The sequence below is a fragment of the Delphinus delphis genome, chromosome 5 (assembly GCF_949987515.2).
Source record: "Delphinus delphis chromosome 5, mDelDel1.2, whole genome shotgun sequence".
Taxonomy (NCBI): Eukaryota; Metazoa; Chordata; class Mammalia; order Artiodactyla; family Delphinidae; genus Delphinus; species Delphinus delphis.
Window position 1 is genome coordinate 69,908,737 of NC_082687.1, and position 15,729 is coordinate 69,924,465.

Below are 15,729 nucleotides of genomic sequence, written 5' to 3' on the forward strand. Positions count from 1 at the left end.
TACAAGTACTGACCTCAGGCCCTTTTGTATCCATGCTGCCTGCATTTGGGCCACAGTTAACATATGTCATTGCTAGAGACTGAGCACTGTTTGACAGCTTGCACTGAGAAGAGACGTTGACGGAAAGAACTCCTCCATGTGTTTCTGCTTCTATATCTCTTGTTCAGTATAATTATCTGTTTAAAAAAAGAATTATTAGGGCTATTATGGACATGTACATCCGATTTCATGATTTTTTTGGCTTGTTCTCAGTTGGTTTTAACTTCTTATGAGGATACCAACGTCCATTTATATTTCAGATTAGCTCAGAAATGTTCTTTCTTTGCTTTTGTGTCAGCTATTGTGTATGCAAAATTACATCTTTTGATCTTGAAGATTTTGCAGACTATTGGAGGAGAATGTAAAGATAATTCCTCAAGAGAATGACAAGACAAGCCACAAGCTGGAAGAAAACATTTGCAAAAGACATATATGATAAAAGACTGTAATTAGGTTCATTGATTGTAACAAATATAACAAATGTTACTCTGGTACAGAATGGAGAAGGCATGCATGTATGGAGTCAGGAATTACATGGAGACTCTGTGCTTTCCATTCAATATTGTTGTGAACCTAAAACTACTCTAAAAAAATTGTTTTTAAGAATGATAAACCGAATGCATCATGTCACATGGTGTGAAAGAAGGGTTATAAAAGTGTAGAAGCTCAGAGAAGAGTTGGCTTATTCAGCCTAGGGAGGTTTCGAAAGGACTTCACAGAAACAGTGGCTTTTAGACTGGGATTTAAAAGGCAAGTAGAATTTCATCTGTAGGAAAGTGCAAGGCAAGAAGTACTGGTAGAAATGAGAAATGGGAAGGAGGTTAAAAGGAATGGAGAAAAGGAGCAAGAAGAAGAGGAGGTGGTATGACATACCCTGTGAATGCCTTGTAATTCTGACTGAAACCAGAGTTTATAGTAGGCATAGGCAGGTCACTGGAGTAGTGGGGCATGTTGGCATTTTAGCCATTTTATCAGCTGGACATTGTTGTCTCAGTTTGCCATTGAATTTTCCTTTTTTATGCTTTCATATGGTTATTAGAATCTATAGCTTCAGTTCTTTGGGTAATAGGCTTAAGGCTCCTAGATAACACAAAATTTATTGTAGAAGTAAGTCATGCGGAGTTCAGCAAGATGGAAAATTTCTCTAATCAGTGGGTTAACTAACTGCGCAAGTTCACATAGCTAATCAGTGGCAGAGCTAAGACTCAACTCCAGACATCATGATGTCAAAATTTACCTGCCTGGCCACACTGCAAGACGTGGTGTGGGTGAAACCTTTAAAGTGAGAAGAATTAAACGTGGATCAGATGTCATCGCCTATCTTTTGTTTTTGCAGGTTTCTTTGCAAGGAAATAGACCAGCAGCTTCAATCAACTGCAGTTCTGTCATACCTCCATGATGTTTCCCTTGGTCAGAAATGCACTAAGTAGCCTCAGGATTCGAAGCATTCAGCAAATGAGGGCAAGACAGAGCCACTCAAAACACTCACCAGATTTTCATGACAAATATGGTGATATTATACTAGCCGGTGGAACCGCTTTCTGTGTTGTTGTGTGGGTGTTTACAGCCACACAGGTTGGAATAAAATGGAACCCCTCCCCTGTTGGCAGAACCACCCCAAAAGAGTGGAATGATGAGTAAGCATCACAGTTACTGTAATACACAAGTGTCTCAAAGTCAGCTTGTCATTTCAGTACTCTGCTGTGCATTGAAATATAGCATAATCGAAGAAATAAAATGCATTTGAAAACATTAAAAAGTCTCTGAAAATAGTCATTATAGTGCCTGAAAGCAAGGCAGTAGCAGTGGGTATAGATTACAGGGGATTATGAATAATAAATATTTGAAAGTAGAATTAAGGAAGCATGTATTTTTCTGGCTTAATGATTTCTGCTAGGTATCTTTCAGTGGACATACACACATAGGTACTTAACAAATTAATTTAATTGTTTGGCAAATCCTATTGAATCTTTCTTAAAAACATATTCATAATTGACCATTTTTCACATCCTTTATCTTTCCTTCCCTGACCTGAACCACTATGCTTTTCCTGGGATTATTATAAAAACTCTCTAGCCAGTCTCCTTTCCTTTATACTTGATGATCGTCAAGCCTGCCCTGAACCCCCCCCAACGCAGTCACACACAGTCTTTTTTAAGCACAACAGTGACAATGATCTTTTTTTTTTAAATTAGTTTAGTAATATCACTCCTCTTTTCAAAACACCGTGACTCCCCATTTTACAAGGACATGAGTGCCTCAAGTCAAGGATAATTGGGACTATCTTATGGGTGACTTATCAGAGTTGGCAGCGGAGACCACCTCCTACTCCTGAATGATCAGCTTCAGGGTAAGTGTACTGTTCCTCAAGCTCAAATATATAGAGATATCATTATTCTCTGGATAAAAGACATGTTCCTAGGTGTATAATTTATAGGTCTTAGGCAATGCTCATTTTCAGCTTTATCAGTATTGCTAAGTTATTCCCCAAAGTGGTTACATTCTCACCAGCAATGTGTACAACCTCCTCTTGTTCCACATCCAAACTCACTCTTAAGAGTTTTCATGCACTTTAATATTTGCTACTTTGATGAGCGTGAAACAATAGCTCATATTTTAATTTATGCTTCCCCGATTACTGATCAGGTCAAACATCTTGTGTTAGCTTTTTGTGTTTTGGGGTTTTTGTGTATATGACCTTTTTTTTTTTTTTTTAATCATTCTTTTTTTTTGATTAATTAATTTATTTTATTTTTGGCTGCGTTGGGTCCTCGTTGCTGCTTGTGGGCTTTCTCTAGTTGTGGCGAGTGGGCGCTACTCTTCATTGCGGTGCATGGGTTTCTCATTGCGTTGACTTCTCTTGTTGTGGAGCATGGGCTCTAGGCATGCGGACTTCAGTAGTTGAGGCACATGGGCTCAGTAGTTGTGGCTCGCAGGCTCTAGAGTGCAGGCTCAGTAGTTGTGGCACACAGGCAACTGCTCTGTGGCATGTGGGATCCTCCCAGAGAAGGGCTCGAACCCATGACCCTGTGTTGGCAGGTGGATTCTTAACCACTCTGCCACCAGGGAAGCCCTGACCTTTTTATTTGTTGCTTTTGCCATTTTTCTATTCAATTGTTTGTCTTAGTCATTTGTAGAATTATTTTTGGATATTCTTTATAGTAATTATCTCAGTCAGGATTTAATCAGAGAGGCAGAAGCAGTGTGAATAGTATAGAATATAGGATTGATTTGGGGAATTAAAACTAATACAGCTGTGAGAGCTAGTAGAGAAGTTTTTGCAGGACTGTTGCCTTTGTATCTGGTACTAAATATGTTCACAGTAAAGCAGGAAAACTGAACATGAAGTAAGGGAGAGCCAGGGCCAATGGGAATTGAGAAGGATGCACTGGGATCATGACTGTAAACTGGAACCTGTGCCTGTTTCTCACTGTCTCTAACTAAGATGACATGGATGACTTATGGGAGAAGCTGGTGCCCTTCTCTGTGGAACTACACATTCACCTTGCTCAGGACTCAGAAGAGCTGGAGAAGAACTGGTAGGAGTTAAAGTAGCTATAGGCCCAGGTGCTGTTTCTTATCAATCAAGCCGGAAGGTCAGTAGCAGCATACACAAGCTGCTGCAGCGCAGGGCTGCTGTTCTACACCAGCCTTCCAAGTGTAAAATGGATGCTGGTTCATGTCCACCATCCCTATCGCATGCATTCTCTCTTGTGGCCAATCCTAACCTGAAACCATAGAGAGGAGGGAATTCTGGAAAAAGCAGTTCAAGCCTGGCTAAGTTGACATTTAGAAAGCCACAGTAATCCACCCCTTGTCAACTTGACATCAGTGCACATCTTTCCTAACTGTACCTATATTTCAAAAAAAGACAGTAGCAAAAATAGGCTTTCACCTAACATGATGCAACTTTCTCTCTTAAAACTAATCCTATCCCCAAAGGAGGACATCACAAAGACCCTTTATCCATGGCAGTGTTGCACTCTCAACTTCCAGTTTAATGGAACCATTGCTGTGATCTCTAATGAAAGCCTAAGACTTCTAGACCAGCAAAGCTCAAAGTTATAGGGACAGGAAACAAATACTTCTCTAGTGTGTTGCTAGGGGTAATTGTGAAGAAGCCAGTCTGATCTCCACCTCTTGATTCCCAGACCTGTAAATCTCACCTCTAGGAAAATAGCACTATATATCTGTTGGTTATTTACAGGATGTCCAACATCTTAGAAGACATTACCTCAGCCTGGCAAGGTGGTGTTACCCAGCTGTCGCAGTCACTAACACTTCACAAGGCCATTGTACCATTTTATCAGTGATGGGATACATGGTAAGATCAGTGACTCCCATAAGCATAAGCCCATTACTATACATTATTTGCTTTTTATTATAAAAAAATAAGCTTCTTGGTCAGAATCAGTGCTGTGTCGCATACCATGGTAGTAATTAAGACATTTTGTAAATTCATGGATGATGGTATTCACAGGAAAGTCACAGGGAGAGAAAGTAAATCTACATTGTTACTAAGTGTGTATTAAAGTGAGAACAAAGTATTGCCTTTTCTGTGATGGAAATGGTCTAATGAAATCAACCTGGCACTGATGATTCCCTTCCTTCCTCCAAGGAATAGTGCCAATGGAGGTGCAGTGTTGGTCTGTACGTTTGGTAGATTGGGCACTCAACAGTGACTATAGCCAGACTAACCTTGATGAGTGCAAGTCCGTGTTGTTGAGCACACACATAATCTCCATCCCTGCTGTGATGACCACTTTGTCTCTGAGCCATTGTGAAAGCACAGGGTGGCTGAGAAGGAGAGTGATAGCCGTAAGAAGGGGTCATCTTGTCCATCGGAGTATTAAGATACTCCTCTGCTGAGTATCCTTTTGGTGAGTATTTATATGGAACCTGAATATCTTCCTACTCTGTGCTCATTTAGAGTAGTCTGTTCACAGAATCCATTCCCATGCTTGTCACCAGTTTTCCAGTAGTGTTCCTTCTAATTCCCTGCCCAGCCTGCCAAGCCATTAGCTGGCATCTGTGGCTTGGTATACAGTTGTACCTCTGGCCCAAGCAACAACTCTGTACTATTTCATGTACTGCCCACCAGGAAGATTTCCCTTCCTCAGGGCCAATTTGGAATTAAGCTGTATTACTGAAGCTTTCTGCTTTCAGGTATGGCCAGCATATTTTGTAGAACCAGATCTGAATTCTTTCTTTCTTGGTCAAATGGTTTACAAACCTATAAATCCTAGGTTTGGAGTGACATGAAACCTTCCCAAACACAAAACTTGTAAACAGTGGAGCCTGGAGTCAAGCTTTAGAATATGTTCTTTTACTTCCAAGTTACACTGTCTGTTAGTCTTTCTTCAAGTTTACAGGTTGAAAGTTCTGGAGAAGGATTCAATCTGGAGCTAGAGAAGATAGGGAGCTATCTAGATTGTTGTGAAAACCATGGGGGTGAAAAACATTATCAGGAGAGTATATCAACAAGGAAGTGGATATAGGGAATGCATGAGGCATGCAATGAGTACTATATTTTAAAATGGCAATTTCTTTCTTTCTTACCTTCACCCTGAATATTTTCTGATTTGAAGTGAGGATTAAAGCCTACCTCTTTAGGTTTATATATGTATGTGTAAGCATGTGCCCGCATGCGTGCGAGTGTGTGTGTGTGTGTGTGTGTGTGTGTGTGTGGAGTGTGCATACGTGGGTATATCTGTATAGATATAGATATGTACACACACATATGTCTATACAGATATATATATATATTTAAAAAAAGAATTATTTTAGGAATGTATATACACATAAATATATAAATTATTTTATATTAAAATTTGTGACTGCTGGTTTCTTATAAGAAAATTGAGATATTGAATCTTTTGCTATTTCTAACTTTTCTCACTGGATTATTATAATTTGATCATACATAAAACATCAAATACAAGCTGTTTTGTTGTTCTCCATGTGTCTTAAAACTAACTTTTGAATGAAGTTATCAAATTTCCAGCCATAATGTAATTCTTATAGTGCCTCATACACTTCTTGGAAAATTATATTATTATATATTATTATGAGGAAAATATTACTTGGCAGTCACTGAATACATTTGCTTGCTGTCAGCAAAGGAGGAGAACTTCATTTTGACACATACTCCCCCTTTACTTGGAAAAACTGGGCCACTAGGGCTACACTTTGGTACTGGGCTTAAGTATGAATAATAAGTGAAGAATGAATAATTAAAGCTTTCTATATCTATGTGCTGTTATAGTTGTTGAAGGATTGAATGCTTTTCTCATTTGAAATTTACAGTAATCCTGTAGAGTACATAAGCTGGTCATGTATCCTATTGAATATATGTATACACATGATTAGCCATGGGTTGGTTAAGTGACATGGAAGCCATCTAAAAATGAAGATAGAAATAGAATCCACATTGGCTTTTGGTCTACTGTTCCATTAGAATTTCTCATGCTTTCTAAGAAAAGACAACCCTGATCTTATCCTGTGTGATGACGGTAAATTGATAAATAACTGGGGTGGCTGCATGCCAACTATTGGGAGGGCTGGTAAGTTAAAGGGTCAGACGGGAGAATAGGACTGAAAGGGTGGTGTGTGTTTGATCAGCCTAGTTTATGTGCAGCCACTTTAATGGGATTTGAATATGAGGTCCAGTGTTTACTAGTTCTTGCTTCATGACACACAACCTTATAGATAAGTTAATAACAATGACAAGAACTATCCAAAAAAAAAAAACTGTATAAATTCTGGTCTCAGGTGTAAAATAAAGTAAGAGATATCTCTGTGTTAGAGTTTTCTCTCACGTCCTTAACTGATCTAACAGAGGCAGTGTGTGCCGTCTTCAAAGATGTGAGAAAAATGCAGTGGAGATAGCAAGCTAGTTATTAGCAGCCATTGTTAACACATTTCAACAGAATTCCCCTTCTAAGAGAAATTTCTGTGAAATTTGGAAATTGTTTAAGTATTATGTTAGTTCCTCATTTGTTATGAATATAGTAAATGGCATAGATGTACGACATACATCATAAAATCTTTCATGTTTTGCAGTAACAGCAGTTGCTTTCCTGGGGGAATGACATTAATTTGAGCAGTATCTCTTATTTTCCAATAACCTTTTATGTTACAAAAAAATCGGCAACTTCATTTTCTTCCCCTATCTGGAAACCATAGAAACCAGTGTGAAATTATAGCTAAGAAGTTCGTCACTGGGCTATCTCAAGCTGATCTCCATGGAAACATATCACATTTTCTTGAAATGAAAGATCTTCCAATCAGACACACAACCATAACTGATGGGTGTCTGACAAATATACCAACAACAACAAAAAAAGTATATGGATATTTTATTATATAATACATTCAGAAGAGTTTTAAAACTGCTTCATAAATGAGAACATTTAAATGGTATTATGCCAACTACAGAAATAAAAATACAGTTTTGAAAACAGTATTCTGTCGCTCTGTTTAAATGTTGTTCTTTCTAGATTTTTGCATTAAAGGCAACTTTCTAAACTCATACGGACTTTGAATTCAGAAAAATCTGTATTCAGAACCTAACTCTGCCCCTTAGCTATCTGGCTCATCTCTCCCAATTTTTTAATTATAAAATTAAGGGATATAATACCTGATTTACAGATTCTGTTTGCTAATGAGTTAAGGTAAATGCTTAATAAGCAGTTATAAATTTTTTTTTTTTTTTTTTTGTGGTACGCCGGCCTCTCACTGCTGCGGCCTCTCCCATTGCGGAGCACAGGCTCCTGACGCGCAGGCTCAGCGGCCATGGCTCAAAGGCCCAGCCGCTCCACAGCATGTGGGATCCTCCCGGACTGGGGCACTAACCCATGTCCCCTGCATCGGCAGGCGGACTCTCAACCACTGTGCCACCAGGGAAGCCCAGTTATAAAATTTTATCTAGTTACATGAATAAATGAGTGATGGAAGTATTGCTGAAGATGAGGATGAGATTGAGGATTATAATTTCAGCCCTTTAATGAATGGTTAAGAGATAGTATTGTTCTAGATGAAAGAGACTAAATAGGAATGTCACTGTCAAGGGCTTTGACTATGATTTAGCTTTGATAATACAAAGACTATCCCTAGTTCAAAATTTGAATAATCTCCAAAAATTTATTTTTAAGACTGTTGTTTGGAGCTTGGGTCATATGAATGGGGTGGGGAAGGGACTTCATCATATTATAGGAGTAGGCTCTAAAATAAGCCCGTAAGGTAAAAATCATATTTTCAAAATTACCTTAAATTACACATAAAATTCTGTATTCATTTAATGTGGTGTTCTGTTATATAAAGAATAGATACAGTAGTATATGTTTACCAGACATACACATGACAAATATAATTGTACAATACACCCCCCACAGAGTGTGAGGACATGTCCTTTTGTGAGAGCAAAGTGAACCACTCAAGAATACACAGTCTTATGGAGCAGAACAAGAAATGGAATGTTCTACTCTGTATGCACTATTTTTCCTTTTTTTTTTTTTTTTGTCTCTGTCATTCTGTATCTGCATCACAGTCTCTTAATTTCTCCCCACACCTCTTTCCATTTTCCTTTCCTCTGTTCCTGTCTCTTTGTCTCCAAGTCTACAGAGTTGAATCTGATTAAATTAAATACATATATGATGTGACTCCACTATATCACCCCGGAAACAATATTAAAATCAAGCAGCTTTTAAACTTTCTCTGCTGCAACCCATGCTGAATGATATACAACAAACTTCTATGCCTGTATTCAGAATTTTATTTTTCCAAAAATAAGGAAAGAAACCAATAGAAACATTAATGTTTTGTGGATTAAGAAGTCATGGATATTCATAAAAGTATTTTAAACACACATGATTTCATTGATTATAGAATTTCTCAAACTGTTTTTAAGGAAATAACTAAATATTCATAAGCTGTATGATAATTTATGTACCTCAAGTATGTTATAATTTATTTACTTCAAGCACGTTAAAGAACTATATTTTAAAATTTTGCTTACCTCAGGCTAAGATATAGGCTTTCAATTATGTTACAATTTCAAGTGCATTACATTTGACCACACACCTTTTTTTCTCGATGAAACACGTTCAAATGTTAATATATATGAGGGGCATATGCTAGCAAAACCTTAAATTCACTCCAATTTCTTTCTTTTTCTCTATATACCTACTTCCCCTATCTACTAAATAATTTGTGAACCTGAGTTTTTAACTCTTAGGACTGTAGTAATAAAGACATTATGTGATTTTTACATCACTCGATGTTAATGAGAATGCTGGTTAGGATCATATGCCACCCTGCCAAAGTTTGTTTATTTCATACATTCTCTAAATTGTGATACTAAGAAATTGTTTCAGTTCTAATAACTGTAAAAATTACTCCCTAAGAATACTGAAAAGCAATAAAAGCTGTTATCCCCAGTGGAATAGGGTAAGACTTCGGACCTTACAATTATTTTTTAAAAGTTATTCATAAATTAAGCTTGTAAGAAACTACCCACTTCATATATGAGTGAAAATTAATTTTCAGTGTACTTTCACAATATTATATCTGAAATACAAATAAGTTTGAAATATGCTTGTTATTTTCCTAATGTGACAACATAGAATGATTTGTTGAACATGAGAATCATTCTGTAAATTTAAAAAAATAATAATTTAACTTCACCTTGGAACAAACAGCATTAAAATTTGGCTAATTAAAGAATCAAACCAACAGGAAAAAATAGCGTTTTCTTTATTTGCTAAATGTTATCCAACTTCGGTAGTCAATTTTTGAGTTATTACCTAAGAAGTGAAGAAATTTAGGATGGTTGCTTCTGTCAAATGAAACAAAAATGCTATTACTAGCACTTAAAAGGAAGATTCCAGGACAGTTGGATGAAAAGGAATTTTATATTGCACACAACTACAACTACTTTTTCTGAAATATTACATAAAAATTTTAAGCAAGATTATTTTCTTGGTCTTTACTTATATGTCACATATTTATATAGTTGTTTAATTAATAGAATGCTACAATAGAGTGAATGTTTGTATCCCTCCAAAATTCATGTTGAAGCTTAATCCCCAGTGTGATGGTATTTGAGGTGGGGCCTTTGCGAGATGATTAGCTCATGATGGTAGACTCCTCATGAACGGGATTAGTGCCCTTATAAAAGAGATCCCAAAGAGTCCACTTGCCCTTCGGACATGTGAGAACATAGCCAGAAGAAGCATCTTTAAATGAGGAAGTAGACTCTCATCAGACACTGAATATGAAAGCAGCTTGATCTTGGACTTCCCAGCCTCCAGAACTGTGAGAGAATACATTACTCTTGTTTATAAGCTACTCAGTCTATGGGATTCTGTTATAGCAGCCTGAATATACTAAGACAAATGTTTTGAATACTTTACTCATTCAAAATTTATAATTTATTGGGTTGCATTATGAATCTCCTCAGAATATAATATAATTAACTAGTCTGTGGAATAGGATTATTAGAATTTGAAGTGACTGTGGAAAAGAGAGTGGCAAAATAACAAAAAGCATCTTCTTTTATGAATTAGTCCCAAATACCTGCCACACCTTATTTGTATTAGTTGGAACTGACCATTTTGTAAAGCTCCCTGTCACTGAGCCAAACCTCTCTTCAGAGCTAAACTTTATAAACTTGTTAAGTTTGTCTGTGGTTAGATACAGTAAGGCTGAGCTAAAGAGAGCGATCTAAAATGCAGTTTCAAGAAAATTGAAATTTATTTCTCTCTGATTTAGCAGTTCAGTGTAGGCACATGGTTCAGGGCCATAAGCAACACCATAGTGACAACAGAGGCCACTGGAGATGCAAGGACAAAAAAGAAGCATTAATAATAGGAAGGAGATTTACATATCTCTCAAGTCAAAATAAGTTCACTCTTTTCCCCCAAAACAGTATGGTTATAGAAACAGTAAGATTATGTTTGTGTTGTGTGTGTGTGTGATTGAAGTAATATAAATACTATGACCTTATTACAATCAAAACCAAAAAAAAAAATCCCAAAATTATAAAACAGAAAGCCTCGTCCACCTGGAATGAATTATATATATATAAATGGCAATGTTTCCTTAAAACTGAGGAAAAAATATAACAGATTATTTGGCATATTCCTATGCAAATATATTTGAAAATCTAGATAAAATGAATAATTTATCAAAATTCATTAATCCTAAAGGATATAAAGTCTAAACAGACCAATTACCATAGAATAAACAGAGGAAGTAGAGAGATGACTCCAATTAAAAAAAAAAAACAAAAAAAAAACACGCCTGAATAGGCCCAGTTGAAAATTTTGCCAAACTTTGAAAATAAGAAAATCTTCAATCTAAACTATTCTAGAACAGAAAAAAAAGAGGAAAATTCCAAATTCATTTTAGGAATGACATGAGTGTATTATAGACTCCAAACATTACAAAGATTTTACCTAAAATAAAATTACAGTCCAATCTCAGTATGGGAAAAATACATGATGATCATGTGGATTTATTCCAGGAATACAATGTGCAATGATAGTTAAATATCAATAAACATTTATATAACCCATTGTATTAACAGAGCTGGGGAGATAAATCATCTGCTCATGTTCATAGATGCATAACAATATTTAACTATTTAAAATGTATTATGCTTTAAAAACAAAATAAAAATATGATTCATGCATGTGAGTGCATACACACACACCCCCTACAACCCTTGACCCTAAAGTCGGCATCTTACCTAATGGAAAAACATTTGAGACTTTTGATTAATATCAAGCACAAAGCAAATATGTTCTGTATTTCAGTTGTCACTTAACATTTTTATTGCAGGAATTAGTTTATAGAATTAAAATGCAATTAGAGGCATAGGAATTGGAAAGAAAGAGTTAACTTCTATTTGCAGATGATAGAATTATGTATGTGGAAAACCAAAAAACACTGATGGGGTAACTACAAACAATAAGAGAATTCCAGGGTGGGATCAGATTATAAAATCATAAGATCAGCGTTCGAAAGGATAATGTGGATGAGGCAATTCCGTTTACAAAAGGAAAAATAAATGAGCACATAGAACACCTAGATATAGACATATGTCCAGCATATATGTGTGTGTCTATATAAACGAATGAAAATACATACCATGTTCTTGGACAGGGAGACTTAATGTCATATAGAGTTTAATCTTCCTTGAGATAATTATAACATTAAAGCTTTTCCAGGAAATACTAATAAACTATATTTCTTTGGGACTTGGCAAGTTAATTATAAAATTTATTTATCACAGCAAATAGTCAGGACACATGAAAATCCTGTAAGTGTGTGACTGACTCTTAGTTATTAAAATATTTTTCAGAGTCTGTATTTCTAAAGCCCTGTGCTATCGTGTACAAATGGAAGCTCAATATAAGAGAATAGGGAATCCATAAATAGAGCTTATTGTATTTAACATATGACAAAGGTAGTGATCTCGGCTGGCCTCGGCCTGCAACGGCTTGAAGGAGGGTTTCGGTTCCCGGCCAGAGACTGAAGTCAGGCTGGGGCAGTGAGAGCGCTAAATCCTAGCCACTAGACCACAGGGGACCAGTAGCCAGTGACAAGGCCTTGGCCCATCACTGTGTGGAAATGAATTTTCACGTAGAGATGGAAAGTAGTGAAACAAGTGAAGTGTTTATTAGGAGGAAAAAGGGTACGTGTGGGTAGACACATGGGCTGGCTCAGAGAGAGAGAGTCGCAGCCTTGTGGTAGTTTGAATCACTTTTATGGGACGTTTCTTCTGGGTCTCCTTTGGCGAATCATTTTGATTCGCCTGGTTCTGAGTCCATATTTGGTATATCTCAGGAACCTCCCATGTGTGCACATGCATCTCTTAGCCAAGATGGATTCCATCAAAGAGGCCTATGGGTAGCTTAACACCACTCCCCTTTTGACCTCCAAGAAGCTTTATAGTCAGGAAGGTCTCCTTGACTTTGAGAATGAGAAGTATGTGGTTTCTTATCTTTTATCTGGGCAGAGCCCAGCCTCCTCTCTGGCTCCTGCTGTCAGGGAGTTTCTGTCCACAGGGAATGAACTCCTGCTGCCCACCCTGGGGCCCCTCTGTCTCTTGCCTCAGTAGCATTTACACAGTGGGGAGAAGATGAATTTTTAATGAATAGTGTTGGGATAACTAGTCAACCACAAGGAAAATAGATAAAATTGTATCCATTTCTGACACTGAAGACAGAATAAATTCTGACTGGTTTGGATCTCTAAATACAAAAAATGAAAATATAAAACAAGAAAAAAATATAAAACAAGAAGAAAACATGGGGGAATTTATAAAGCAAGAGTGTGAAATTTTTCCTAATTATGAATCAAAGTCCATATGCAAGGAGAAAAAAATATTGATACATTTAACCATATAAAGAAATAACTTTTACATCGCAAAAAATCCAATAAGCAGAGTAAAAAACACATGATGAATCAGAAAAACTGTTTGAAAATTATGTCAATTTAAAGAGTTACTATCCCTAATATATAAAAGCCTTCTGAAAGTAGAGAGGTAATTGAACAATGGGCAAAGAGATAGGAACAGACAGTTCACAGAAAAAGAAATGCAAATAGCTCTTATATACATGAAAATATTCACAACTTTCCGTAAGAAATGTGCTAATTACAGCTAAACTGAGATACTGTTTCTCACCAATCAGATTGACAAAAATCCCAAAGTTTGACTAAATGTTGATGAGGTTGAGGGAAAACAGACACTTTCATAGATTGCTACTGGGAATGGAAAATGGTAAATTTCTCTGAAGGAGAATTTGGCTATATTTTGCATTTATCTTTTAACCCAGCAATCTCATTTCTAGGAATCTATCTCAGAATGCACTGGCAAATACACGAAAAGGTATATGCAGAATGCTATTCATGGAAACACTTTTGAAATAGCAAAATACTGCAAATCGCCAGTTACTGAACTCTTTTTTTTTCTCTGCTTCAAAATCCACCCTCAGATTTGCAGTCTGGGCCTCCACTAACCACCTGTTTGCTCCCTGGCTTCCCCAAGTCTATATGCCTGCAGGGGGCACTATAGCAAAACTGGAACTTGAAAAGGAAAGAAAGGACGCCAGCCTTTCCGAAGGGTCTAGATGATGCTTTGCCTTTACTTCCTTTGAGTGTCACAACAGCAACACTTCTTCACTCCAGCAAGAGTTTGTTCCCCACTGATTTAAATACTGCCTTTAGCGCACACTAAATGCTTTTGTCTGGACCTTGACTTGGATCATACAATTTATTTGGAAGAACAAACAATATCCAGGAAAACTTGGACTTTTTCATAAGTAGTGTTGGACTAGCTGGTTAACCATAGGAAAATAGATGGCACTGATTCCATTTACGGCACTCTTCATAGGTTTGATTCCAAATTGTTCTGAGATTTAAATATTTAAAAAATGAAATCTTAGAACTAGATGAACATGAGAACACTTATGTGTCACACAGGTAGTAACTAGAGGGAAAAACAATACCCATGACTAGGGAAACAAAGGGAAAAAAAGCTGCACTTATGAGAACTTCAAATCATAAAAAGGGTGGTGGATAGAACTGTTACTTAGACCTCCAAAGAAGGGACACTGCTTGGCTGGCATTGGCATCTTTGATCTTGGAGTCCGGTAGATGGCATCCAGACCTCCAATGAGGGGCAACCAGCAGGCTTGTGCTGGTTGGTGTCTGTGATCGCGTCTGTGATCTGTCTGTGAGAATCAGAAAAACTCTAAAATGGAATTAAATGTTCCCTTCAGAGAATATTAGGAAACCATCTCGTTATTTCAGAAATTGGAATAAAAATTTTAGCATTTATATTTTTCTAGCTAATAAGTAAAGAAAAAAGACAGAGTTAGAATATTACCACTAAAAGAATGGATCTAAGCAATAGTAATTAGTGACTACTTACATCACAAAAGAAGAGAAAATAAGACAATATATGCCTACTGGTGAGAGTACAAACACTGTCTCTGAACTACTGTTGCCAAAAAAACCCACAGTTGAATATCATTCTAACTACCGATTTACAAGAAATAAGGAGACAGAGAAACATTTTGGACAACACCATGGGGCTGCGGTATGCAAAATCAAGACTGGGAAACTCTTTTGGACAAATATATCCAGTTTCCTCTGCAAATAACTGGCAAGGGAAAAAAAAGAAGAGAGTGGGAAGGAACATATATATTAAGTGAGACTTAACAGACAAAATAATTGCAATATATGGACCTTCCTTGGATCTTAACTCAAAGAAACAAAAAATATATGAGACGATAGGGAATTTAAATACTGACTAGACTGGACGTGTGATGATTTTAAAGAACTTTTTTTAGATGTAATGATATTTTGGTTATGTTAAAAGTAAAAGAATGCTCGTATTTTAGAAATACACCCTGAGACATTTTTAAGTAAAATGCTGTCTAGAATTTGCTTGAAAATAATCCAGTGTGTATGTTGGGAGTGGGTGCATAAATGAAATGATAATGGCCATTTGTTGAAAACTATTAAAACTTAGAATTGTATGCATAGGAGTTCATTTTCTTATTACTTCTATTTGTATATTTATATATTGTTTTTGACATTTTCCAAAATTAAAAATACATTTAGTATACTTATAGTATATTTTGCTGATAATCATAGTGAATAATAATGACAATGTGCCTT

General features: G+C 36.5%; 2 protein-coding genes across 2 annotated transcripts in view; both read left to right on the forward strand.

Annotated features, from left to right (window-relative positions):
- The window catches only part of GABRA4 (gamma-aminobutyric acid type A receptor subunit alpha4), a 256,407-nt gene extending 254,962 nt beyond the window's left edge, over positions 1-1,445 (forward strand). Inside the window, exon 10 of the mRNA XM_060012610.1 lies at positions 1,376-1,445. The gene's annotated coding sequence lies outside the window, so the exon portion shown is untranslated. The remainder of the gene's footprint in view (positions 1-1,375) is intronic.
- Positions 1,435-1,799, forward strand: COX7B2 (cytochrome c oxidase subunit 7B2). Its single transcript, XM_060012611.1, has one exon. It carries the CDS (start codon positions 1,435-1,437, stop codon positions 1,678-1,680), a length of 246 nt encoding a protein of 81 aa, XP_059868594.1. The 3' UTR covers positions 1,681-1,799.
- The last annotated feature ends 13,930 nt before the right edge of the window (positions 1,800-15,729 follow it).